Raw genomic sequence first — 25,920 nt, 5'->3', positions numbered from 1 at the left:
AGATATATTTATTGGATTTTTAATCCGTATGTGTAAAAACGTAAAACTTATTTTACATTTCTTTGGGCATGGTAATCGGCAATCACAGTTCCATTTTGAAAGAGTTGTTGAAAACATGAGGGTTTCCGATAAAGATTTAAATGGGATTTTGCAGTAACTACCAAAAGTACAATCTATCGAAAATGTCGAGCCATTTACACTTGAACTGGAAGGTAGCCCATAACCATTCACACGGTGGTTCTCCGGAACCCGATCACTTTCTGGACTTAGGCTTAAAAATATTTGCCTTGTAGTATCTAAGTTCCTCAATGCTTTCTCTAATGTCATCCATGGCTCTGTGTCTATTTTCTTTTGAAGGTGCTCTCTTCTGATCTGCACAGATGACAAACCTTTTTATAGTTCGTAAGTCCCAGATTCTTTCTCAGCTCTCATTGATTAATAATAGTAATTACTTCACAACTCCGCTCAGAAAACATAAATGACGTAATTAGTATGATTAAAACTGTGAAACTGAAAAACATGCAAACCATTTAAGATTACAACTGGAGGCAAAGAATAGTCATAACTAAAACAAAGTAACAAGCTACGATCAAATCAAACCCAAAAGCAAAAGGGATAGCTGGTGAGATTCCAAACTTCAAAGTTAAAGCAACAAAAAAATATCTAATCTACATGCACTTGCATTAGTTACCTTGCAAAGTTTCTAAGCACCTTTACGCTATAACATAATATTTCTAAATTCACGGATTTTAACTCAGCATGGAATCTATATTTTACAATGCCTTATTTTTACGGGGGTCAAGAAACTACTGATAATTCATAACAAATACAAAAAAAAAAACAAAAAAAAAACTCAGTATGATTTAAGCACTAATATAAAATAAATTTTCATTATATATTAATTGTATCATTTCTCACCTTTGGGATACCAGCGAATGCAGAGAGCTTTAACACTACTAACATCAACAAGTACATGAGAGAATAGACTCGCCAATTTTGGCATGTATTTCTGCAAAAGTTGATCCACTTATGACAGTTAACGGAATATTTCCAAGAGGAAAAATAGAACATAAAGACATACCAAATAAAAACAGCACTATATGCTTTCAATAATATACTCAGATGATAATTTCAGGTGGCATCTAAACTCGGTCTTTTACCAGATGTGCAAGCTTCATAAGTGCTCTGATGTATTATTTTGATCAACATAATTAATTACCATGACTTGGCAAGCACCATATACTAATAATACCCAATATATTTGGGCATTGCAATATTTTGTTATTTAAAAAGTTTAAATTTGACAGTGTACTAATAGTTTACACCAGAAATTTACAAAAAAAAATAAATAAAATCCAAGGCATACAGAATACATCATAATCTTTAAAGAAAAACATGGCAATTACAATTTAGAAATTAATGATACTTCAGCTTCTATCTATAAGTTACAATGGCAGAACCAATACCTTTAGAAATTGAAAATCAACATATATTGAATTTCCTGCCAAGAGAGGCGTGTACGAATCAACTTTAATATGTCTCCTTACAAATTCAATAACCTGCAGTTTTGCAAAATATTACAAATTGTCATCACAACTTAAAAGAATGAATAAAACAAAGAAAGAAAAAGACATTCGGTCATTGCATTCCAGTAAAGACCAAAGGTAGTACTTCAATTTGTCACAGATAAAAGTGGCAATACACAGAAGAAATAAAAAAAGATGAGTTTACAGACACTTCCAACACAACAAGCAAATATCACATGGGGGATCCATCATGAATACTCCCATATGACTCGAAGTGATATCATTGCCTTGATGCAGGAGTAGGATGCCAAATGCCAACTGGTTTTGTCTCTAGCATACTTATTGTTTGCTCGGATCCAATTGCAAGGTATGGGACTTGAATCCCACCTCGGAAGTATCGGATTTGTAGGGCATTGGGCTTTTCAACTACTATAATTGTGGCGTGGTTCCACCAATGCTTTTAAAAGGGTAAGTACAGGATAGGCCATTCTGTAGAGAAAAGAATTATCGCTTGATAATTCTAACCTAAATTTGTCCTGTAATATTACATACATCACGGCATGGACAACACAACAGAAGAAACCATTTGTCCTATTTATCACCAACCTAGAAGAATGGCAACAACGGAACTCTGCTGATTACTGTATAGCATTAGAACTACTTAAATAAATCATAAATTACTTAATGACCAGATCATAGACTGCTTATAGTAAAATTAGAATGCATTTATTCAGCTATTCGTGCCAATATCAAGAATTATCTGAGGATAGATAATAGGTTTTCTGGTAGGGAAAAAAATCACAGCAGCCAAAAGTTTCCGGGCATGGACTACCTATACTTTTAATGAAATTTGTGAAGGACAATAAGAAATTTAATTTCCTTTTGCACACTAAGACTCTGATGGAACTGGGATCGAATTTGGATCCAGAAACAATGACTAGAGAAACAAGAATGTCTTTATTGATCATAAAGAACTCCTCACTCAGAAACAGTTCTCGATTGAATTAGACTCAAGTCTTTTGTGAAACCTGAACCCTCGCACACAAAAATTATACAACTTTCCTGCCAACTACTACAAACTTCCCCTGCTAATAGTCTCAGCTCAAAAAACTTACAGCTGACCCAACAAACTATTACACATAATTTTCCTTATTCTTTATATGATACTCATATTTAATAGAAGGTTGTCATGTTCTGTCACTCTAATCCTGATAGACAAGTTTAACTATTTTATCTGTCAATACGAAAGGGATAACATTATTTCAACTTCATTGAATATGTATAAAAATACAGTATCCATTTAATATGATAATTAATAGAAAGTAAGTTCCTACAAAAGAGAGAGCTTGCCACATAGTATAATTACCACAAACCTGCTTTTCAGCTTCTCCTTCACTAATGGTACTCTGTAGCACCTTTTTTGTTAATCCTAAATTCATTGAAAATGGTTAGTCTGCCATTTAAAATCCGATTCAACAGAAATAGAGAAAGGACCAAATAAAGTAATGAAAAAACAACCAATCAGTAACTCATGAATAATACAGTATTTGAGTCTCAGATGTCTTCATATTCCATAACATAATGAATTATTTTATCTGTTTTGAAGGATATCTTAGACTCCCCACGGACATCTTTCCAATAACTTTTTTCTATGAATAAAAAGTAAAGTATCAAAATATAGCATCCACCGCTTACCACTAGATGCATGATGATTCTGACACCATTCCCCCATCCTGTCAAGGCACTCCTTAGTTTGATGGATGACCAAATCGGGACCCTAAAAATGGCAGACACTTTCTTTCATACACACACTAAAGGGATCATACAAAACATTTCACCAAATGCAATCAACATTTCATCCTTTGCCAAAAAAGAGTAGGACAAAGACAAATAATTTATTTGGCAAAGATACTTAAGAAAATGCTTAATGTGGGGTTGGAATTCCTCTGTTAATTCCTAACAAATAGATTAAATAGCATTTCCCCTCCTTTGAATAAAAGTGAAAAGGGTGAAAAGCCACCAAAGTACCCAATGAAGTAGTTGATAGAGCTAAAGGGCATATCCAAAACAACGAAAAGAAAGCACAGGAAAGCTAAGGATTATTTAATGGCATAAAATCCATTAACACTTTTGAAGGAACCATCTTTTTATTACCCACTCCTAGGGAGAGCATTCCAAGAGAAAAGTAATTATTTCCCTAGAAAACAGTTATGGCAAACATGTGAAAGTCTATGGAATAAGCAAGTTTTTCCTAACATATAAACAGAGAGGAAAAAAGTAAAAAAGACAAATGTTATTATGCAGAGAATGTAGAAACTCATTCAAAATACAGTGATGCATGGAAACAACAACAAAACAAACAGAATCGAACATGGAAATTGTTACATTGAATTAAGTACCTCCACTGTTTTGGTTAAATATCCATCTGTAATTATACAAGCAATCTCCAGTATTCTGTCCACTTCAATATTTAAACCTGCACAAAACAGTTTATATATTGCTGTTATTGCAATTATTGATAAATAAAACAATAGAAAAAAAAATCATCTGGCACTAAACAATTCTTATGTTGTCCAAGAACAGACTACACAGTTTGTGACTAAAAAATATAGTGTACTTGGTGAGCACAATTAAATACCACAAAATAATATATAATCAAATGTAAGAGGCCAGTGCATTCTACTCAATAAAATCTAAAACACAGAGAAATGATACCAAGCTGTGAAATATAATAATAAACAAATCAGGAGGGTGAAAATGAATCCGAATAACGTTCAGATCTTAGGCTGACATTCGCTCAAACAAGAAAGGACATGTTTCTAGAAGGTAAAAGGAGTCCAGTTAGTAAATCCAAAAAGAGTAAATGTTACATGGATAAACTTGAAGTATATTATAAGGTTTGTCCACACTCTATAGGCTCATTTAGAAAAGAGAGGGACTACTCTCTGGAAAGCAGGTTCTTAAAGAAAATAATCCTAGGAAAGATAGAATACTAAACAAAAATTCACCTTCGCTAAGCACATGTTTCTAGAATACAAAGCTTATCCAAATTGCTAGGAAAAAGGCTCATTTGAGTTAAGTTACTCAAATTCAACTGTAGATTTACAGCCATGAAGGGAAGCATCTTAACTAATCTATGACAAGTATTTATTAAGATTATGGGTACCATATAAAAAATGTAGAGCTTTGTGGCTGAAAGATTTGGAGGTTTGTAAACAATACAGATCAAACATAAAAAAAGCCACAACGAAAAATACTTTTTTAAATTAGTTTTGCAATTTCAATCACAAACAAGTAAAGCACCCTCCTTGTTTTTCTACAAGCGTACCAGTCATTTCCAAGTCAATCCACACCAGAGGTAACTTGTATTCACATGAAGGAAACACTGCATTTTCTTGATCTTGTTTCTTGTTCTTCACTGGTATAACGCCAATGTCAGGATTAACTCCCTTGTCACTATTACCTGCACCATGAAAGTACATAGCTGCAAGTTCACTCACAAAGTAATTAACATAACATTTCCACTAGAAAGCATCCATCCGAGAAATTTATGTAACCATGAAGTTAAGATAAAAATGGGGAGCAACAAGATGACTAACGAAGATATCAGCATTAGCTAATATCTCAGCTAGTAAAGTACCAACCTGACCTCCAAATAAAACAATAACGACAACAACCTTATCCCACTAAGAGAGCTTAGCTACATGAATAACATCACTATAAGAGAAAGGTTGACAAAATGTATAATATTGGTCCTTGAGCACTATCTAAATCAATTTTCTTCATTTCCTCTACAAAATGTTGTATAAAGCACTTGGAAGACCAAAAATGCTACATTTCCAAATTAAAGGTACCAAAAGTGGACAAAAAAATGTAGGACTAAAAACTAAACTTTAGATATTTTAGAGAGGCCAAAAACATATTTTTCTCAATTTTACAAAAAAAACTAATCAATTCTAATCTAAATGGTCTCTTCGTGCCTAATTCTACATCTTCTCCAAACAAACATGAGTGCTGCTCACAGTAACTCCCTTTTATATCACAATGCCAATTACTACAAATCTGCTGACTACAAGCCACTCGTGCTTGAAATTGTGGTTGGCAAAAAGAAAGCATGACTTGACTCCTTTTCATGGAGCCAGATCCACAACCTCTTCCTCATTCAATAGTGTGGAGTCTCTTGTTTAGATTGAAGATCCAGAAACACTTTGGATTGATGCATACAAAATTTAACGGGAAGAGCACTGGAACTACTACCAGGAAAAGAAAGAAAATTGCGAATCATAATGTCCATAATCCTCCAGGATTTGTGAAATTCAACTGATTTTGGTCATTTGAAGCTAAGCATGTATCTTCATTTGCTTCAAATGCATGAAATGGATGTTTTAAATATTTAATGTGTTTTAATGTTGTTGCAGCAGCACTCTAGTGAAGAAATGAAGACACTATAAATCAGAACTGATTCTTCGTTATTTCACTTCATATGAAAAAATCTTACTCCAGCATTGAAACAGTGCACTAAACAGCCAACATGCAAGGAAAACACTTCATCAAAAAATTGAACAAAAATAATTTCCATAAATTCATCAGCAAAAACAGTTCTCAAAGAACATTGGATTCTCTCCGAGATGCCCAGATCAATAAGAACATGTGAAACCCTAACCCAAAATTCATCAACTACGCTTCAAAATTAAAAAGTCATAATAATAATAATAATAATCTAAAAAGTGAAAATTGAATGAAAGAGAGAAAAGAGAAAAGAAATACCTGCAGTGGTGGGAACGTGACTATCGCCGGCGTCGAGTTCTAACACTGAAAACGAATTTGCGAGGTTCTCCATTTTTTTTTTTTTCTTTCCTTCTGTACTTCAAACTCTTCAACTTTGGCGCTGTCAAAAATAAATGAAGAGAGAAGAAGTTTCAGCTTCAAATTTAACTAAAAAACTTCATTAAAATTTATGATTAAACAGAAAAAAAAAATACAACGTTCATATATATATATATATATATATATATATATATATATATATATATATATATATATATATATATATATATATATATATATATATATATATATATATATATATATATATTGTACGTAATCAATAAAAAATCTAATAATAATGAATAAATAAAAATCTAGCAGTAATCAAACAAAATCTATAAACTTTTATGAAGTTTGTTTAGCAATTAAGAGTAATAGCTAAAAATAGCTTGTGATAAAAAAAATAGCTAAAAAAAGTTTACATAGAAATCATATTATTTTTTGTGAAAGTAAAATAACATTATTTTAGTGTTAAATTAAAATATATATTACCGTAATGGTTATTGCATGCTTACAAAACATCAGATACTTGGAAGTTCAATTATTTATTAATATTTCTTAAATGAAAAATATTATATTGACACTCACTTTCTATTTATACTTCGACAACTATTTTTAATAATAAAATATTATATTCAAGTCAAAATAATAATGTTATATCAAATAATAATTATGAGTTGTAATTGCTAAGATAAGACTGATGTGACAAATGTCATTCTTTCTCAAATTTTTTAACACGTGTTCTAGATATATTTTAATTATTAGTGAAACATGTGCATCTATATTGTGAGAAAGTAACTTATATTTAAAAATTATCAATTTTAATTTCTACCCTATATTTTTTATTTTTCTTTCAATTTATTGTGATTTCTAATTAGTTAATGATTTAAAAATGTATAACAATTAAATTTAAATTTTTTTCAAAACTTATAATTTAAAAACGGTATATATTTATTGATAGTACAAATAGTTTTTTACACTTTTGTGTAATAAAAAATTGATATAAATGATAAATTTATCTTGTAATAAATTATCATAAAAATCTTATCTACCGTTCAATCATAATATAAAATTTTTTCACAACATTATTAGTGTATAGAAACTAAATTGATATTATTTAACTAATTATATTGTTTAACTAAAATTGATATCATTTAACTAAAATTACTAAATAGTTACATTTTCAAAGTTTTAAGTTATATATATATATATATATATATATATATATAATCAAAATTGCATATTTTCATAATTTTTTTTCATATTATGAATAAATATTGCAAACAAATATAATTACACCAACTGACACAAACTTCTGACAGGAGTAGGTTTTTGCTTGTGGCTTCAGACTCTACAGGTTATTTTAATAAATTTTACAATGAAAAAAGTCCAAATATTAAGAGCATATTTGGAGAACTTTTTTGCCAAAAAGATTTAGAAAAAAAATTAAAAAGTGAAATTTATTTTTAGTAAATTAATATTTAAAATAAAAATTTATAAATGTTAGAAAAAAAGTAATTACATCACAGAAAAGAGACTCAAACCAACTTTGCATGGAGGAAAAAAAAAAGATTAAATCTAGCTGAACCTTCTTCCTATATTACTGCATTTCCATCTTCTGAAATCTTTCATGCATTCGTAATCTTGCAACTCATTCTTTTACATTTTTCTCTCTTTCTCCTTCAACCAAAGATATGTCTCCAAAAGGCAAAGATGATGCACCAAAGAGGTGAGGTTCATCTCTACAAAGAAGAAGACAAAAAAAACCATTTTCATGCATGAACTCTAATCTTTTTGACTCTTTCAGTTTTTTCTTGTTTTCATCCTTTATTCTTGTTTTCATCTTCTTTTCTCTTTCACCACTGAAACTACATAAGGTGATTTTTCACTGTCATTTTAGAAAAACACTGTTCTTGTTCTTGCATATGAATTCATTTTCCATATCTTGAACCTCATTGTTGATTCTTTTTCAAGTCTCCCAAAAAACCAAAAAAGATTCCAAAAGACAGTGCAGCAGAACCATCGAGGTTATGATTCTGAAATCACACACACATGGTGCAAACAAAGCCAGTTTTCTGAAGCTGTTGTACATAATTTTGACCATTCTTGTTTTTGTCTTCTTTTCTGTTTCACCACTGACACTATATATAATGTGATTCTTTAAAGTCTCTTTAGAAAAACATATACAGTTCTTGCATGAATTCATTTATCATTTTTCTCATGTTCTTCATATATATATACATTGTAATCTTCAACTTCTTCATTGTTCTTCTTTTTCGGTTTCACCAGCGAAAAGAATCCAAGTGCAGCAGAACCATGGAGGTGATGATTCTGAAATCATACACAAATGCTGCAAAATAGTTCTTCTTCACTCTATTATTCATGTCATTCTCTTTCACCCTTTTCATTACTGCATCTGAAAATGTTCTTGACTTTTATTTTTTCCATGAAGCGTCCCCGTAAAACAACCAATCATTGATCCATTTCATGATCTGCTGAATCCATCTCCGAGTCGTAATGAATATTTGGAGCATGCCATGTTTCTGAAAAAACCAAGAATTGAAGAACCGGAGATCCTTGATGTTCCTCTTCCAGAAGATCTTCTTCTTCCTCCTGAGTATGAGGAACCTCCACGTAGCTTTGGGGGTTTGGAAGAAATTGTGGAATCGGCAAAACTACTCAACAGAAGAAAAGATTAACTCTGAACATTGAATAAGCAAACACTTCTTCAACATGATATTGTTTCTAATGTTTTTGTCTTTATGATGTGTAAGTAAGCATTCTTTGAAGCAATGTTGTTTTCAGATACTGTGCTAGAGTTTAGGGTTTCATGGTTAAAATAAATAGTGTTTTATGTGTTGCTCTTAATAGAAGTTGTTAAACATGATATTATTTTATCTTAATAGAAGTTGTATATGATTTTTCAACTTTGTTAAATTTTGTGTTACTCTTGGATTTTTATGAATTTGTATGAGTGATTTTGGATTAGTTTAAACATTTATGAGGTTATTTGGATTTTGCTAGAAGTTATTTGGGTTAGGTTGAAGTTGTTAGGGTTTGCTTAGGGTTTTTTTGAGTTTTATGGATGTACTTAGTGGTGGTATTGAGGTTATTTAAGAATAAACATGATTAAGTCGATAAGTGAGAAAAAAAAATTGTATTAAAAACATGTTGTGTGTAAAAACCAACAAACTGAGAAAATGAGTCAACATTTCATGATCACCAAAATCAGTAATATTATGTGTCTTTCCATTATATCAAACATGGTTGGTCATATATATTCATATGTAAAAGGACCTAACTATACACTAATTAAATATAAAGTTTTAGAAATGAGTTATTTTAGTATAAAATCCATAAATTAATATACTATTGTTCAAATAAATTATATAATGTTTTTTTAAAGAAACAAAAGTAAAAATCTGGTCAAGGATAAGAAAGATTAAATAAATAAATACGCAGGACTGATAAAAAAATATTAAAATCTTAAGAAATGATATTCTATTTTTGTTTTTTTTAACGTAAATTACGTGTCTTGAAAATATTTGATACAGTAATAAATAAAATTTTTATTTTATTGACGTAGACTGAATTTCAATCCAATCATAATCGAACCTTAGAATCTTAAACGACCACGTATATTGAGTGGTGTTTGTCTGAAAATTGAGGAAAAAACGAAATGCAAAAAATAATTTTATTTTCAAAACGTTACATATCAATATTTCTATAAACGTGTTATCGAAATCTGTTTCAATAACGTTAGATGAATGAATGCACAAATTTACAACTATTAATACAAAATATATTTTCCTCGTTTATTTTTAACAATTTCTCATATATATTAAAATAAAACTCTCTATTTATCCAAATAAAATTTTAAATTCGAATTAGAAGACATAATAAGCTAAAACACAATTAAATGAAAAACAAAATTATCTAAAAAATTATCAGCAAAATCTTTTGAAATAAATCGTCAACTTTATTGATTTCATTTGTTTTATCTGGTAGAACATGGTAGCATTGTTAGAGAATAATGCATTAATTAGAGATAGGTTTGGTTTTTTTTTTTTTTTCTTTCTTTTTCTTGCATATAATTGAGGTTGTAGAATGATTGATTATGTTTGAATTAAGGAATTAAGTACCACAAAAAGAAAGAGAAGCCCTTATTCGTTGGCGTTTGTGAGAGCATATAAATAGCATAGTCCTCTTCTCTCCTTTTCCACATCACATAATACACAACGCTCACAGATCCATCGTATCATCATCTTCTCTTCTCTTCAATCCAATGGCCGATCAACTCACCGACGAGCAGATCTCCGAGTTCAAGGAAGCCTTCAGCCTCTTCGACAAGGACGGCGATGGTCTCTTTTCTCAGATCCCTTTTTTTTATTAATTTATTTTTTCTTTCGCTTGGATTAGATCTCATTTCAATTCCTCTGTTTTTTCATACCCTTTAGATTCTTTTTGATAAATTTGTAGTCTTTTCCTCTTTGGGTTGCTTCTCCTTTCGTTTTTCGCGTCTTGATTTATGTGGGTGTGGCAGTGAATTGGATTTGCATTTTCGTTGAAAATTTCCCCCTTTTTTTCCCGTTTTGTCCTTTGCTGATATTGCATGTGATGTGATTGGTTTTTGGGGTTGGTTGGCATGGGTGTTTTCGGTCGTGTGTGAGTTGAGATTTGGTGTCTGGGTGTTTGATTTCTCTGTCGGAATTGCTTGTGTGGATGTGACATTTGGATTTGTAAATAACACAACATAGGATGGAAAAAAGTAAACATCCATGATCCACCCCCATTTTAGGTGGATTTAGAGGACAGAGAGAAGGAAAGTGATTGATGTGATAACTGATCTAACAGGAAAAAAAAAATAGATATGTGAGAGTGTATGTTTATAATTGTTCATACAGGATTGACCCCTTTATTATTTGTTGAGTTCATTTTTGGTTCCTTTTATTTGATTTTCAAAATGTATCCGAGAGAATCAAATAGCAATTGCATAGTACGTGTATCTCTGAGAAGGATTGGAAACTGGGATTTATGATTGATCAAGTGTTGATGCTCTTCTTGATTACCATTGTTGAGTTGTGTGTGGTTATAATGAATGGAGGGAATTCTTTTACCCCTCATAGTTCTTGTTGTGTGAGTCTTGTATGGCAATAGATTATACGCAAATGATAAAATTTATACCCTCCAAGTGCACATTCTTGCCACGATTGTTGATGTGTGCTTGAAACTTTTGATCAAAACCGGGGATTGTAAATTGAGCAGAAAAGCAAAATTTTAGATCTGAGTGTTCATCATATGATACAGCATGTTAGGCTGCACATTGTTGATGTGTTTTTTCATGTTCAACCAGAAAATTCTTATAGTTTTCGTGCTTTTGGGCTAAGAAGATTTGTTTTGTTTGTGTTGAAAGGTTGTATTACGACGAAGGAACTTGGGACCGTGATGCGGTCACTGGGGCAAAACCCAACCGAGGCTGAGCTGCAGGACATGATAAATGAGGTTGATGCTGATGGGAATGGAACCATAGATTTCCCAGAATTCCTGAACCTAATGGCGAGGAAGATGAAAGACACTGATTCGGAGGAGGAGCTGAAGGAGGCGTTCCGCGTGTTCGACAAGGATCAGAACGGTTTCATCTCTGCGGCGGAGCTCCGCCACGTGATGACCAACCTCGGGGAGAAGCTGACCGACGAGGAGGTGGACGAGATGATCCGCGAGGCCGACGTGGACGGCGACGGTCAGATCAACTATGAGGAGTTTGTCAAAGTCATGATGGCCAAGTGAGGACCAACCAACCATAACAAAAAAATTTGAAAAGCACATGAACAGAAAAAGGACAGGGCAGATAAGTTTTGATGAGAATTCTATTTTCATTAGGACAAACAACTTCATTTGGGGTCATTAGTTTTTGTTGGTCGGGTTTGTTTGCTCTTATTTAATTGCTATTGCTCATTAGTGTTTCTACTTCTACTACTTCTTCTACTTGTGTGCTGTGTCCCTTGTTTTAGTAGCTTCACCATGCATTTGTACTTCACTTGTCATCTTTTTTGGGTTACTACTATGAACCTCGAACAATTGGTTGCAAAATTTGTGCTTTTACAACATGTGAGTGACTTATACTGTTAATACCATGATTGTTTGTGATGACCATCTTGCAATGCAATGCAATGCAATGCAAAGCTAGTGATGTGAAAAATATCATCTTTATCAGATGATGTTTCGCCCCTTTTTCTTTCTCATAATGGAAACGTCAAAACTAAAATGCAAACGTCAAAGAAATAGAAACACACGTTCTTTAGCAGAAAACAGTGAATCACAGTAATAATAATGATAAGAAAATGGAAGATTTTACATTATTTATGGTTAGATTAAATGGTTGTTCGTGGGACATTGATGATGATGCCGCGCAGTTCAACCTGAGGAGGAAAGATTTTCCCTTACTGATGGCAAGAGATTATTAATTTATTTCAGAATGAGGCATACTTGTAGCAGAAGAAAATCAAAATCCAAATCCAAATCCAAAGCACAAGCAAAGTCAAAATCGTTGCGCCAAATGTTAACTTCCTGTGGCGGGAACAAGTGCTGCTTTTGAAGACTACACATACACACATGCTCGAAGACTTCACCTTCCTCTTTTTAACTTCTGGAAAAAGAATGGTTTGGCTCACACACCTTGGGTAGAGAGAGATGAATATCAAACGGTTATGTGATGTGGTAACAAAAAGAAAAAAAAAAGATAGAGAGAAAATAAGTTAAGAGATATGTATATGATGGGGTGAATGAATCATTATTGGGTTACCAAAACTTATCTCACCATAAATCACTCATTCTTAGTATCTGTACTACTAATTCAGGAACATTTTTATCAGTGATGATGATGAAGATGATGATGACAACCTTAAAAACAATGTTTAGTACATAGCATTCTAGTACTTAGTTAAGCTACCATCAAACCATACATTGTGCCCTCTTCATTTTTCCGCTCTTTCGTCTTTCAATTGTCACTCACAGACTTCTGAAGTTTATTACTTGCCAAAACTTTGAACTGTGTATCTGTCATATTCTTTTATTTCTTTTTTGAGTTCTTTGACGCCATGGTTTAGCATTCGCAAGGTGCAGGAGATGGAGAAAGAGAGAGAGAGAGAGGACAAACAAACAGATTTCTAATAAGTTAAAATGAAATAAATCACCAAAATAGCTAATAAATTTTAATTAATAATGAAGATTATATTAAAAATATCATGTTAAAGATTAGATTGTTAATATTTGTTCTTTAGTTACGTTGATACTAGCTGCTGTTAATTTTTTTACTCTAAAAGGATATGAATTCAAAGGGGGTTTAATATTACAAACCTATCACAGCTAATATATGTAAGTTGAAAGTACAAAGACTAAAGGGAAATTACCTAAAATCTTTATTTGAATTGGGCTTTTCTTCATTCAGCCCATTATTACTAGATGCACCTCATATTAACAACAGAGTAAGTTCGGTCTGAAAAAATAAAATAAAAATTAAAAGAAATCTGTTAACGAAAATTCATTTTAAAACGTTTTTATGTGTTTCTGAAAGCTTAGTTAAGAAAATTCAATTTAAAACGTTAAAAGCTTATTTCAGAAAATTCGTTCTGAAAAATCCATTCTGAGATGTGTTACATATATTCTCAAATACTTATTTTAGAAATTCTAGTATGAAAAGGTAATACCGAATTACATTTTGTTTCTATTTTGAAAATTTTGTTATACAAATTTCAAAAAAAATAATTCCAAAATATTCTCAAAAATAGATAATTTAAAAATCATTTCTTAAAAAGTAAAAAAAAAAAAATCATTTAAAAAAATCACGGGGTGAAGGTAGAAATATTCTTTAAATTTTTTGTTTTCAATGCACGAAAGCCCAACTATTCATTGATTTTTTGTATTTTCTTCTCTCCCATATAAAAAAATATCTTTTTATACGATGTATCAGAATATATTAAATAATGTAATCTTAAATGAAATTATATAATCTTAAAAAATAATTTATATTATCATATTATATAGTTTAGAATAAGATTACATGATTTGAGATAAATTTTGAATTAAATATATGATGATTTCAAGGTATATTTCAAATATTTTTAAATTATTTAATTTAAAAAAATTTGAAATATATAGTTTTAAATTGATTATGAAAATACATTTTTTTTTCTTTTGTTGTTGGAGTGAGGATATCTTGAAGTTGATTTAATTAAATTGAATAAGAAAAAGAAAAACTTTATTATTTCATAAATAAATTAAAGGGCTTTGTCGTTTAAAGGTAGCTAACTATATATTAACTATATATTGTAGAACTTCTGCTTTTAATTTTATAATTTTGAAAGATGAGTTAAAGATTCTGATGGAAGTTCAAAATTTTGAACATCTAAATTTTAGATATTAGAAGTCATAAAATGTTTAAAGAATTGATGAAGGTCGTAAAAGAAGTACAAATATTATTTGATTGAAAAATTAAATAAGTTTTCATCCACAAAGTGTTATAAAAATTTGCATTTTATTATTCAATTAAATTATATATTATTTTATTTTTAAAATTTATATAAAAATATTATTTTCAACCAATAACATGGATGTTATATAATATTTCATCTTTACATTTTATGAAAACAATATAAAATATTATTATTCTTAACAAATTATACGTAGATGTTACACTATAGTTTATTTATTACCAAATACAATATTTTATAATAGTTTTTATGGATAAAAATATATTCTATTCTTTTTTATATTATTGAAAGTTTTACATTTTTATAATTTGGTTTTCAGTGTTTATCTCCAAGCTGCTTCCATGATATAATTTATTTCCCTATCATGGATATGTTTTTTTCCCTATTTGCATTGTCTTTTGTTCCTTTTCTCCTTGTAAAAGAAATTTCACTGGTACTATGGCAACCTTAGCAAACAACTCTTTAAAGATTGGTCGTTATTAGAGATGGCAAATAAACCCGTCCCCGTGGGTATTGCCCGAACCCGTCCCCGTTTTGATGAGAAATCCCCGCATTGACTGGGTATGGGTATGGGTATGGGGAATCCCCGACTTTTTCAGTTGGGTATGGGGATGGGTATGGGGATGTACATATACCCGCCATAATACCCGTCCCCGCCATATCTCCATTCTCGTTTAAAATATATATATATATATATATATATATATATATATATATATATATATATATATATATATATATATATATATATATATATATATATATATATATATATATATATATATATATATTTTCTATTTTTTTTTCTTTTAATTATTTCATTTGTCATGAAACTCATTCTCATCTCCAATATATTTTTTATCTTATCATAACCTTTATGTAATTATGTTAAAATGATGTATGTTAATTAAAAAAAAATTATGCCTCACATTTGAATATTTATATTATTTTTTAATATTTTTATTTATTATAAATTTTCCTTTCACATGAGAATGTTTATACTCTCAATTTAAGATAATATAAAAAAAATTCTTTACTTATTATTATTATTATTATTAATTTTTGTTCAATTTGAAGAACTCTTTTGTTTCATTAAAATAATTTTCGTTATTTTTCAACCATTAAGTATATATGTTGATATTTGAAAAGTTTTCTTAATTCTCTAAGATATTTTTTGTCTTATCATACCTTAGTTATACATTTGATTTCCTTTGTGTGATTTTTTTATAGTCTCTCAAATTATTTCTAAAACACACATTTGTTAGTTTTTTAATATTTTTATTTATTGTTTTTATTTTCATCATTTAGAATAATATTTCGATATATTCTATCTAATTATTTTTTATTTTATAACTCATTATTAATCATAATGTAATTTTTTCACTTTAAATTCTGTTTGAAGTGGTTAAAATTTTATATATATATATATATATATATATATATAATGATATTTAGGAATAGTATATGATAATTCACTACAAGAAAAACATGAAATGGTGACTGATTTAGTCAGTAACCCATATCAGTCACTATTTTTCGTCATTGGTGGTAGTAGTTGATTTATTGTCTGAATCAATGACTAAATTAGTGACCGATTCAATGATCGAATCGGAACTTGATTTAGTGACCAATTTAATTACTAATTTATTTGTAATTTAATGACAAATTTTTTTGTCACTAATGATATTTCTATTTAATTTTAACCACTTCAAACATAATTTAATAATTAGTTCTCTAAGGTATTTTTCATTTTATCATACCTTAATTATACATTTGATTTCCTTTATGCAATTTCTTTCGATAGTCTTTCAAATTATTTCTAAAACACACATTTGTTAGTTTTTTAATATTTTTATTTATTGTTTATTTTCATCATGTAGAATAATATTTCGATATATTCTATCTAATTATTTGTTATTTTATAACTCACTATTAATTATACTGTAATTTTTTTCACTTTAATTGTATAAATAACTTTTATTTACTACAATATAAAAATTTAATGTAATTGCTATGAATATTTTTTTGTCACTATCCAACATATATTGAAGTTCAAAAGATACAAAATCTATGTCAAAATTTTATTATTATGTTTATTATTTGTTCTTTGTGTCATTTTGATCAAGTGATGTATTATAACTTTTATTAGTGTATAAAAAAAGAGATTCATTATAATTTAAAAAATTGAAGTAAACAAACATTTAAAATATATTTTAATTTGAATATTTGTTTTCCTTTTATTATTATGTTTATTATTTGTTCTTTGTGTCATTTTGATCAAGTGATATATTATAACTTTTATTAGTGTATAAAAAAGAGATTCATTAGAATTTAAAAAATTGAAGTAAACAAACATTTAAAATATATTTTAATTTGAATATTTGTTTTCCTTTTATATTTTTTTGAAATATTTTTTAATTTTATCAACTAAGTTCATCAATGTTGTAGTTTGCAAATTTAATAAATGTTTTGGTTCACATGAAATTTTATTTGGTATTCTAATATAAAATGTAAACAATTATAATTTATTTTAAGGTATTTGGCATCGAAGAAAATCCTCCTAATATTGAATATTTCATAATATTATGGTTTCTTTACCGTAATTTTTTTTCATTTATAAAAATTAATATTGAAGTAGTTAGAACACGGGTACGGGTATGGGTACGAGATTATACCCGTTACCCGGTGGGGATGGGGATGGGAAAAAAGTTTGATACCCGTTGGGTTTGGGTATGGGGATGGGGATGAATTTTTTATGCGGGGATGGGTATGGGATAGCGAAACCCGTCCCCGCCCCGCCCCGTTGCCATCCCTAGTCGTTATTCTTAAAATCATGTCTAATAATAAGAATAATTATTCAGAAAATTTCAAATATCTTTAAAGAACTTATCAATACAATTATACTAAATCACTATTTATTCAGATATATTTTTAAATTATATAATTTATAAATATATTATAAAATATATTTTTGAATTACAGAATCCAATCCAAAAATATATTTTAGAGTAATACAAACTATTTCTATATAATTTAAAAATAAATTTCAAATTATACTATCTGAAATGTTGTCCATCTATCGATAATTTACTAATTTCGATTTTCTCTATTTTATTGAGGTGCAGAATAAAGGGATGGAAGTGTGTTAAAATATAACACGCTACATTTGACCGACCAATTGCTGTCTGTGCCAGTGACATTCAACCCCAGAGAGAGGAATGTCCAATTAAAACCCTAAACGCATCCCCAATTAAAACCTCTTAAAACCCAAAATGCATGCCCAATTAAAATCCAAAACGCGTAGCGGTATCGGAGTGGTATCAGAATTACATTCTCAGTATTTTATCTGTTCTCTCCAACACATCCTGACTTTACTCCTTAGTACTTTGATATCGTATCCTATGTTTTATTAGGGTGCACTGATAACAAAAAAAGTAGACTTTCAACCTAGAACTCAAAATTCTAAATAAACACTCGATAATTTTAAATGTTTTAAAACTCAGAAAATAAAAGTTTGAAAATAAGATGTAAAAATACAAAGAAAATAGGAAATTGAAAACCGAAACTTACGAAATATTTATGGTTTTATAGTTCTATAAACATACAAAAGTTATTAGTTTTGAAACATTTTCAATAGTGTTATAGTTCTTTTACAATTTTTTGCGTTTTCTTTTTAAAAATTAAAACATTTTCTTAATGCATTGGACCTGAAATTGAATTATTTAGACAGGACCGATATTCAATCCATCATAAATCTTATTATACTTACATTGAACCATCCCCATAAATAAATTAAAACCTTATGTTTATGGAAATCATTTTTTCTCCTTTCTGACTTTTTTCTTTAACTAAATAAGAATAGGTAAGAATGCATAATTATACACATTTTCTCTTCCAATTTTTCTTTCCTCTTACCGAAACCTTCCACTAAAATTTAAGAAAACACCAACCACAAAAGGGAAAGAAAAATGAATGGTAGAACCTTAGAAATTTTCCTGTTTTTGTTGCCTACAATGCAAACGAAAATTTATAGTAATACATTCTAAGGAATACTAACCATGCAGACAAGCTACTCATGCAACACAACAAAACATAACTCACGCTTAACCGGGCTAGTTTTACGACTTACTGTTACTTCAATAAACCACGTGCACTACACTAAAATTTCAGCTATACTTTTGCTTGTGTACAATAGTTCGGATGTCATAATGTAGAAAACATGACCAGCAATCTACCCATTTCAGCAGCTCTACTAACATCATATTTAAGGCACACCCTAGTATTATTTCAATAATTATAGAAGGAAAAGAAGCAAAAGAGATTGAAAAAAAGGTTAAATTTATAAATCCGAACAGAAGTCTCGAGCATATCTATAGACACAGGACCTTCTTATACCGCCTGTCAGGACTATTATTTAAAAATTTTATCTTTACAGACTGAGGCTACCAAAAAAACAAAAAGTTTAATATAATTGACAAGCATCATATATTTACCTCTTGAGTGGTTTGTAAAGGACAACTGTCACATATTTCGACTGGAATCTGTGAGTCAGTCCAAGGGCAACAACAGACTTTGAGGCCAAATTTTTCTCTATGAAGACGTGATTTAGCACTACATGTTGGGGCTTGGAAGAGGAACCTACGTCAGAGTTCTCCATACCTAGGACAGTAAGATGCAGTTGCGAAGGAACAGACATTGGCTCTTTTGCAAAGTCCTCGTCAGCTGGAAATGCTTGACCATAACTGGATTCGGGAGAAGGTGGTGCTTCAAACTCAGACACGCCATCAGGGTTTTCTGGCACATAATCCTGCAGCGAGACAATAACATTCAAACCAGTTTCTGGAAGAGAAATCAATTTCCCTAAATGGGATAGGTAAATATTAACAATTCTTGTAATCAGTTGAATTTTCTTTTGATATTGATAGTCAAGTCAATTTCAAAGTAATAAGAACGAAAATCAGGAAACAATTTGCAAGAGTTTATTACTCAATTTCCATTCAAAACTCCTTCTAACTCCCAACCTTACTAAAAGCACAAAATCCTATGAAAACTAGCTTTGCAAAACTTATAAGTTGTTTCCATGAACCAATAGCAGAGTACAGAAACCAGTGTTTCCCCTGTCTATGCTCGACCTTTATCTCCATATGCGGCATGAAGACATGACAAAATAATATGGTACGTGTTACTCTTTCCTTGTCCCACCCACCTTGGCTACATGTCCTGTTCACCCTCATCATCTAACATAAAATAAAGACCTAAAAGAAGAACACAAGGAAAAAGCTTTGGCATTGTTGTATGTCAAGTTCATCTTAAAACCCAATTGAAGCAATCACCTCACACAGAAGAAAAAAACTTCAATGCAGGCATACAACTAAATTATACAGGAGAATTAATTTCAAGACGAAAATACGTTCAGAAAATGATATTTTCATCAAGAGAGAATCAAGTAGGACGATACATACATTAACATCAAGAAGATTGCAAACATGTCCCATCTCGTCAGTTACATTAGGAAGGTCAGGAATAAATCTCTCTTCACCATCAACAATGAACCTGTAATGATATATTCCTGGTGGAAGGACTAATAAGATTGAGTGATCCTTGCCAGCTCGCTGCAGTGCCTTCCTGCAAATAATAAACTTAACGTTACTGATCTCATTGTAGAATATATACAGACACGATAACTATTTTATGTCAAATACAATAAATATGTTGTCACTGACAAAAGAGTGCTTAAAATTCACCTAGAGGTCCAGTTATCCCAGGATCCCTCAGCAGCCACATTGTTACCACCGTAGTTCCATGTAATCATGACAGGGATCCCTTGCTCAGGAGGTTGATTGACGATACCATGAGGCTCATTCTGCCACATTTGATTGAGAAAAGGAGGGCCATTACCTCTTTGTAATGGAGCTAGAGGAACCTGAAAAACAAAGAAAGTCAATATTTATTTTAAAGTAATGCTAATTTACCACTGGTGAAACTTACAAATTTCCTAACCCAATAAACAAATTCGTAACTCTGAAAGAAATTGAAATTTCAGCAAGGCATATAGCAATGGTGCAAGTTACTTCACGAATAATTTTAAAAAGAGTTACTCATCCTCCACTTTCATTTTCTTAAATTTTAATGGTAAGTGGGGCAACATATCTGAAACACAATAGTAAAAAAATATAAAACAAGGCATAGACCCCTCTCTAACGTGAATAGAACCAATCCCGAAGGATATCAACAGAGGCACCACAGAAGGGTGTGCCAGAGTTCCGGAGTGTGGGCTGGCCGGAAATGCAGCTGAGAGCAGTTGGTCAATCAGTGTCTAAGAGAGAAGACACCTACATCAATTAGCCTTCAGAAGAGCTGAGAGTGGGAAAATGGTCTAATGAAATAAAAAGGGGGCAAAATCCCAAGATTCCCCCAACCAAACTATGCCACTCCCCGGAACAAAAATAGAGGGGTTTTAGTCTCATGCAAAAGTGGTTATGACTGCAATGGCATCAATTCAAGCTGCTCTAGACACAACGGGGTTTCACAGACTTTCATTAGTGTTGTTAGTAAGAGCAAATAGCTATGGTGCACAAAGTGCCATCAATCACTCTGGATTTTGAGTACAAGATATTATATAAAACCAAACTGGTTTGAGAGGGTAATCACCTTGCTTCCACACACGCAAGTAGTAGTTAAAAATATGGATTGCATTAATTGACATAATTATGCAGAAGCAAATGAACTTAAATGTCATAATCTGAGCATATTGCCAGGGTTGTTTGAAAACACCGAACAACATGAAGAAAATGTTGAGGGGGCTACTACTCCTCTAAGATAAATTAACACCGTGAAAGTTACAAGGTCTTTTTTCCACATATGACAGGATCTATTTAGCGACTACGAAATGATCTTACTGCTGAAAATCTGAAAATTGCAGAGTGCAACATTTTTCACAACATTACATTCTACGTTGGGAGTGACAATCTTTAGACGCAAAAAGTAATTCAACATATATACATGAGCACACCTGGGAAACCCTGTCCATTATGAAGGTAAAAGATAGATACATATATCTGTGTAAAATTATAGATATTCAAAAGAACTAGAGGGTAACTGAAAGATGATCATTTTATTAAACAGAAGATCAGGTAAAATTAATATTAATTCGAAACATTGGAAAAGAAAACATAAAAATTACTTAATTGTGTTTTGGAAACATGTTTCCCACGGATATACACCAGCTCTCCTGTAGCAAGACAAACCTGCTTCTGCGTCCCCTTTTACTAAATTGACACAAAGCATTAACTTACACACGTCTGAACCCATACTGAACACAATATAAGCATGCAAAATATGATAACCAAAATTCATAAATAGTTAATGAACAGTAATTCATACAAAATTAAACTAAACCAACAGTCTTGTTTTTTCAACTTGGCTGGACACGTAAATATCAACTCTCACTAGATAGAGATGCCTTAGAAATAGAAGTTTTCTTCTCCAGGTTATACGCAGTTTTCCACAAATCAAAAGCCACAAAAGAAAACACTCCGAACATAGATATGTATAGAGAAGACACTGGGCAAATATTTACCAAACCCACGGATCAAAAGAACGTTGGATAGAAAGGAATAAATGCACAGAAAAATATTAATTGTATACTGTATACCACATTTAAATTACATACTGATGCATTGATAACAATATCCAAAATTATTGCATCACCATTGACAAACATTATCATTTATCTGCATTCCAATATTTCACGCGTTGTTTCTCAAATGGAGAAATGTCGAGGAAAGACCCCAGAACAGACGTCACATAAACTGATATAGTAAAAAAAAAACCTAATAACAATAAAATTGATTCTGTGAAAAGTTAAACTTGGTCGGGTTCCAAACAGCTTTCACTCAATCCAGTACACTAGAACTATTCAAGTGCATTTCCAAATGGTGTAATAATCTAGTCACAAGTCACACCCATCCACAATATGCTTGTTTAACCAGAAAACCATTAGGTGGGACACGTTAAACTTATATGGACTCATTGTGTAGCAGATGAGCGAACTGTGTCGTAAGTCCAGCAAAGTTTCAACTCTCACTGCACAGAAAAGGGACTGCAGCATTGGACAGAATCTACAAAATAGTGAGCTAACTCTCCTAAACAAACGGATGCGAGTACGTAAAAGTTCTGAAAAGAAAAAACAGCTGACAGTCGTACTCTCCAAGATCCACACTACCCGCCTCTCAACATTCAAACAGATTAAACCATAGCTAGACAATCAAAAGTAGAAATATTCAGGTAGGTCACCGTCATGTTTATTGCCTGCTTGGTACACAAGTTAGACATATATTTCTCCACCGGTCTAGAAGCTGTGACTTGCAGCTTCACTTAGTTTCCATATATGAAAACACACTGTTGTTCAATCTGAACCATGTCCATGCACGAACGAACCAGTTCATCAACAACAAAATTACCAGATCCGTTCGACAGCACTTTCTTTTTTAAACTTCTAACGTGTGAAGATAAACTCAATAAATAATCCGCGGTTTCAACAAAAGTAACCCTACCTACACTGACTCCTAATCTCCCGCTCTCTGTCTCTCACGCACCAGACATTAGTTAGCACCAAAACTCACCAACCGAACACAGAAAGCAAAATCGACGAATAACCTAGTCGACCGAACAAAACCAAAATTCTACCAAAATCAATTCAACATCAACGCATAAACCAAATGCAGAAAAATTGAAGCAGAAGTGAGAGAGGATTTGCGGGTAGAACCTGAGGACCGAAGAGGATCGGCGATCTAGACCGTCGAGGACTTTGAGGCGGGCTATTGGCCATTGAATCGGAGGAGAAGGCGCGAACAGGAGGACGAGAATCCGGCGCGTGAGCTACACCTACGACGGTTTCTGCGACTGGGGAATCGACGGTGGCGGTAATGGATCCGTCTTCTCTGCCGTTAGCGTTTCCCATGCGATATGCTATTTGCGAAAGCAAACGACGGAAAGTGAAGGGAAAACGAAACGGTGCGTGGTGGCGTCGTCGTCGTTTTGTGAGAGAGCAATGCAATGCAATGCGCGCGAGGTGAAAGATGGAACGAGGATTGAGATTGCGCGAGTGAGAGTGGAGAGAGAGAGGAAGAAGAAGAGAAGAAAATAGAAACGGTTTCGTTGTTTGTTCTTATCAACTTCTCCTGTCTGAGTCTGATCTGACGCTGTGTTCTGTTTGGACTTTGCAGAAGGAGAAATAGAGATCAAGAAAAAGAAGAAAAAAAAATGAGAGCAAAAATATAACCCTTTATTTTATCTTCACTCTCTTTTCATCGCGTTTCTTTTCACGCTCTTCTTCAAACTGTTCTTACATTATGTCACATTTTTTTAATGGGAATGTATGCATCATAAATCGGAAATATTGCCAAACCTTATAATTTTGGATATTTTATTATTATTATCCTTGAATCATTTTTAATTAAAAATGCATAATAAAAAATATTTGTAATATATAAATTTTTACTAATATTATTTTTGGTTTTTAGTAACTTCTTTTTAAATATTATAATTTGCATATTTATATATTCAAATAATTATTTCCAATTATAATAATTTTAAGAAATATTTAATTAATTGAGTTATTTTAATATATTTGCCTTGAATAGTTTAGGATTTTTTATTATTGTACTGTTTCTTTTGGTCCCTTTTATTTTTTACTTAATATAAATATTTGTAAAAGAAACTAAAAAATAATAATTAAAAGATTAAATATATTTTTTTGGCTCAATTTTGTGTTGTGTTTGGACTGAGAACCGGATATGAGAGTGATTTGTAACATTTTGTCTACAATATAATTGATAAAATTTAATCAATTTTTATTTTTAATAGATTAAATAGTAAGATTATTATTTTACTCTCCATACTAAATAAATGTAATGTAAATATAAAAAATTAATGTTAAAATAAAATTAATTTTTTTAAAATTAGAAAATAATTTATTAATAATATCGTTAATAATTTATTAATATTTTCAATAGTAACTTAAAATAATTTATAATATATACTATTTAATTTAACAAACAAAAAAATATCTCTAATTCTATTTAAATTTATTTTGTTTTATATAATTTATTTATTTAAAAGAATTTCTTAATAATAATATAATTATAATAATAATATCTTTTTTATAATAATAATCATTATTATATCATAATAATTATTAATATTAAAAAAATAATTATATATTGTATATGACTATTATAATACATATTCTCTTCATTTTTCTTCACATCTTTGCATGTGATCTTTAAGAATCGTTACTCACAAATTTGTGCTTACAAATTGCTACAAATTTAAATATAATATTAGTAAAAATTGAAATTAGTCTCTTTCCGAAATTTTTAACTAATTTTGTTCCTTATATTTTCAAATGCGTGAATTTAGTTCTTTAAACTAACATAAGTTTATTTGATGTTTCAAATGTGTTTCTCGACTAACATGAAGTGGGAATGTGTCAAAGGGTAATACTATACTATCATGAAATGTGTTTTGAAATGTCAAATAAACTTAATAAAATTTAGTTAAAAATATTAAATTCATGTTTTTTTCAAAGTTAAAAGACTAAATTAGACCAAATTTTAAAAAAGTATTAATCTTAATTTTCATTTTAATTTAAATAAAAGGGAAAAACATATTTAACTCATAATTAAAAGTAACATTATACCATAATTGCAACCATATCTAGTAAATTTAAAATATACTTTATGTGCTTAAAAGTATTTATTTATAGTAAATTGAAAATTATTATTTATTATAAATTCTAAATATATAAAAGTATTTACTTTTGTGTGCTGGAAAAATTGAAACATTTCTTTTTATTTGTAATGAAAAAATAAAAGAAAATAAAAATTTAATAATAAAAATCTTAAAATAATTTTACTTTTGAAAAAATTAATTACAAAATTTAATTTAAGTTTAATTAAGATTTAAATTCCTAATAAATATATACGTTATCAATTATATTTTCATTAAATTATTTGGGTTTGTTCTCAATTTTTGTTTTTCTTTTCTATTAAGTATCTTGTCCTTAAATTTTTATA

General features: G+C 30.4%; 3 protein-coding genes across 3 annotated transcripts; 1 reads left to right on the top strand and 2 right to left on the bottom strand.

The window, feature by feature from the left end:
• Positions 1-72: 72 nt before the first annotated feature.
• Positions 73-6,450, bottom strand: LOC114195580 (Polynucleotidyl transferase, ribonuclease H-like superfamily protein). The gene is made up of 8 exons (XM_028086099.2): positions 6,294-6,450; positions 4,855-4,989; positions 3,926-4,002; positions 3,222-3,303; positions 2,900-2,955; positions 1,467-1,559; positions 919-1,009; positions 73-372 (listed from the first exon to the last, which is right to left on the bottom strand). Exons 1-8 carry the CDS (start codon positions 6,364-6,366, stop codon positions 254-256), a joined length of 726 nt encoding a protein of 241 aa, XP_027941900.1. The 5' UTR covers positions 6,367-6,450; the 3' UTR covers positions 73-253.
• Positions 6,451-10,478: 4,028 nt separating this feature from the next.
• Positions 10,479-12,482, top strand: CAM6 (calmodulin 6). The gene is made up of 2 exons (XM_028084465.2): positions 10,479-10,714; positions 11,767-12,482. The coding sequence occupies exons 1-2, from the start codon at positions 10,639-10,641 to the stop codon at positions 12,138-12,140; spliced, it is 450 nt and encodes a 149-aa protein (XP_027940266.1). The 5' UTR covers positions 10,479-10,638; the 3' UTR covers positions 12,141-12,482.
• A 6,681-nt stretch (positions 12,483-19,163) lies between these two features.
• Positions 19,164-24,069, bottom strand: AKINBETA1 (5'-AMP-activated protein kinase beta-2 subunit protein). Its single transcript, XM_028085784.2, has 4 exons — positions 23,610-24,069; positions 20,587-20,765; positions 20,305-20,467; positions 19,164-19,649 (listed from the first exon to the last, which is right to left on the bottom strand). The coding sequence occupies exons 1-4, from the start codon at positions 23,802-23,804 to the stop codon at positions 19,332-19,334; spliced, it is 855 nt and encodes a 284-aa protein (XP_027941585.1). The 5' UTR covers positions 23,805-24,069; the 3' UTR covers positions 19,164-19,331.
• Between the last annotated feature and the right edge of the window lie 1,851 nt (positions 24,070-25,920).

The sequence above is a fragment of the Vigna unguiculata genome, chromosome 8, assembly GCF_037176805.1.
Source record: "Vigna unguiculata cultivar grain cowpea cultivar isolate G323 ecotype 2 chromosome 8, ASM3717680v1, whole genome shotgun sequence".
NCBI classification, from domain to species: Eukaryota; Viridiplantae; Streptophyta; class Magnoliopsida; order Fabales; family Fabaceae; genus Vigna; species Vigna unguiculata.
Note: the sequence above shows the minus strand (reverse complement) of the source record. Positions and strands in the feature narration are given on the sequence as shown.

Coding starts and splice junctions, on each gene's coding strand:
- LOC114195580 (XM_028086099.2), bottom strand. CDS start 6,366: ATGGAGAACCTCGCAAATTCGTTTTCAGTGTTAGAACTCGACGCCGGC. Junction 3,304..3,925: donor ATTTAACCAAAACAGTGGAG/GTACTTAATTCA, acceptor TGCCATTTTTAG/GGTCCCGATTTGGTCATCCA. Junction 1,560..2,899: donor AAGGAGAAGCTGAAAAGCAG/GTTTGTGGTAAT, acceptor GCAAAACTGCAG/GTTATTGAATTTGTAAGGAG.
- CAM6 (XM_028084465.2), top strand. CDS start 10,639: ATGGCCGATCAACTCACCGACGAGCAGATCTCCGAGTTCAAGGAAGCC. Junction 10,715..11,766: donor CTTCGACAAGGACGGCGATG/GTCTCTTTTCTC, acceptor TTGTGTTGAAAG/GTTGTATTACGACGAAGGAA.
- AKINBETA1 (XM_028085784.2), bottom strand. CDS start 23,804: ATGGGAAACGCTAACGGCAGAGAAGACGGATCCATTACCGCCACCGTC. Junction 20,766..23,609: donor CGATCCTCTTCGGTCCTCAG/GTTCTACCCGCA, acceptor TTTGTTTTTCAG/GTTCCTCTAGCTCCATTACA. Junction 19,650..20,304: donor GCAATCTTCTTGATGTTAAT/GTATGTATCGTC, acceptor GTCTCGCTGCAG/GATTATGTGCCAGAAAACCC.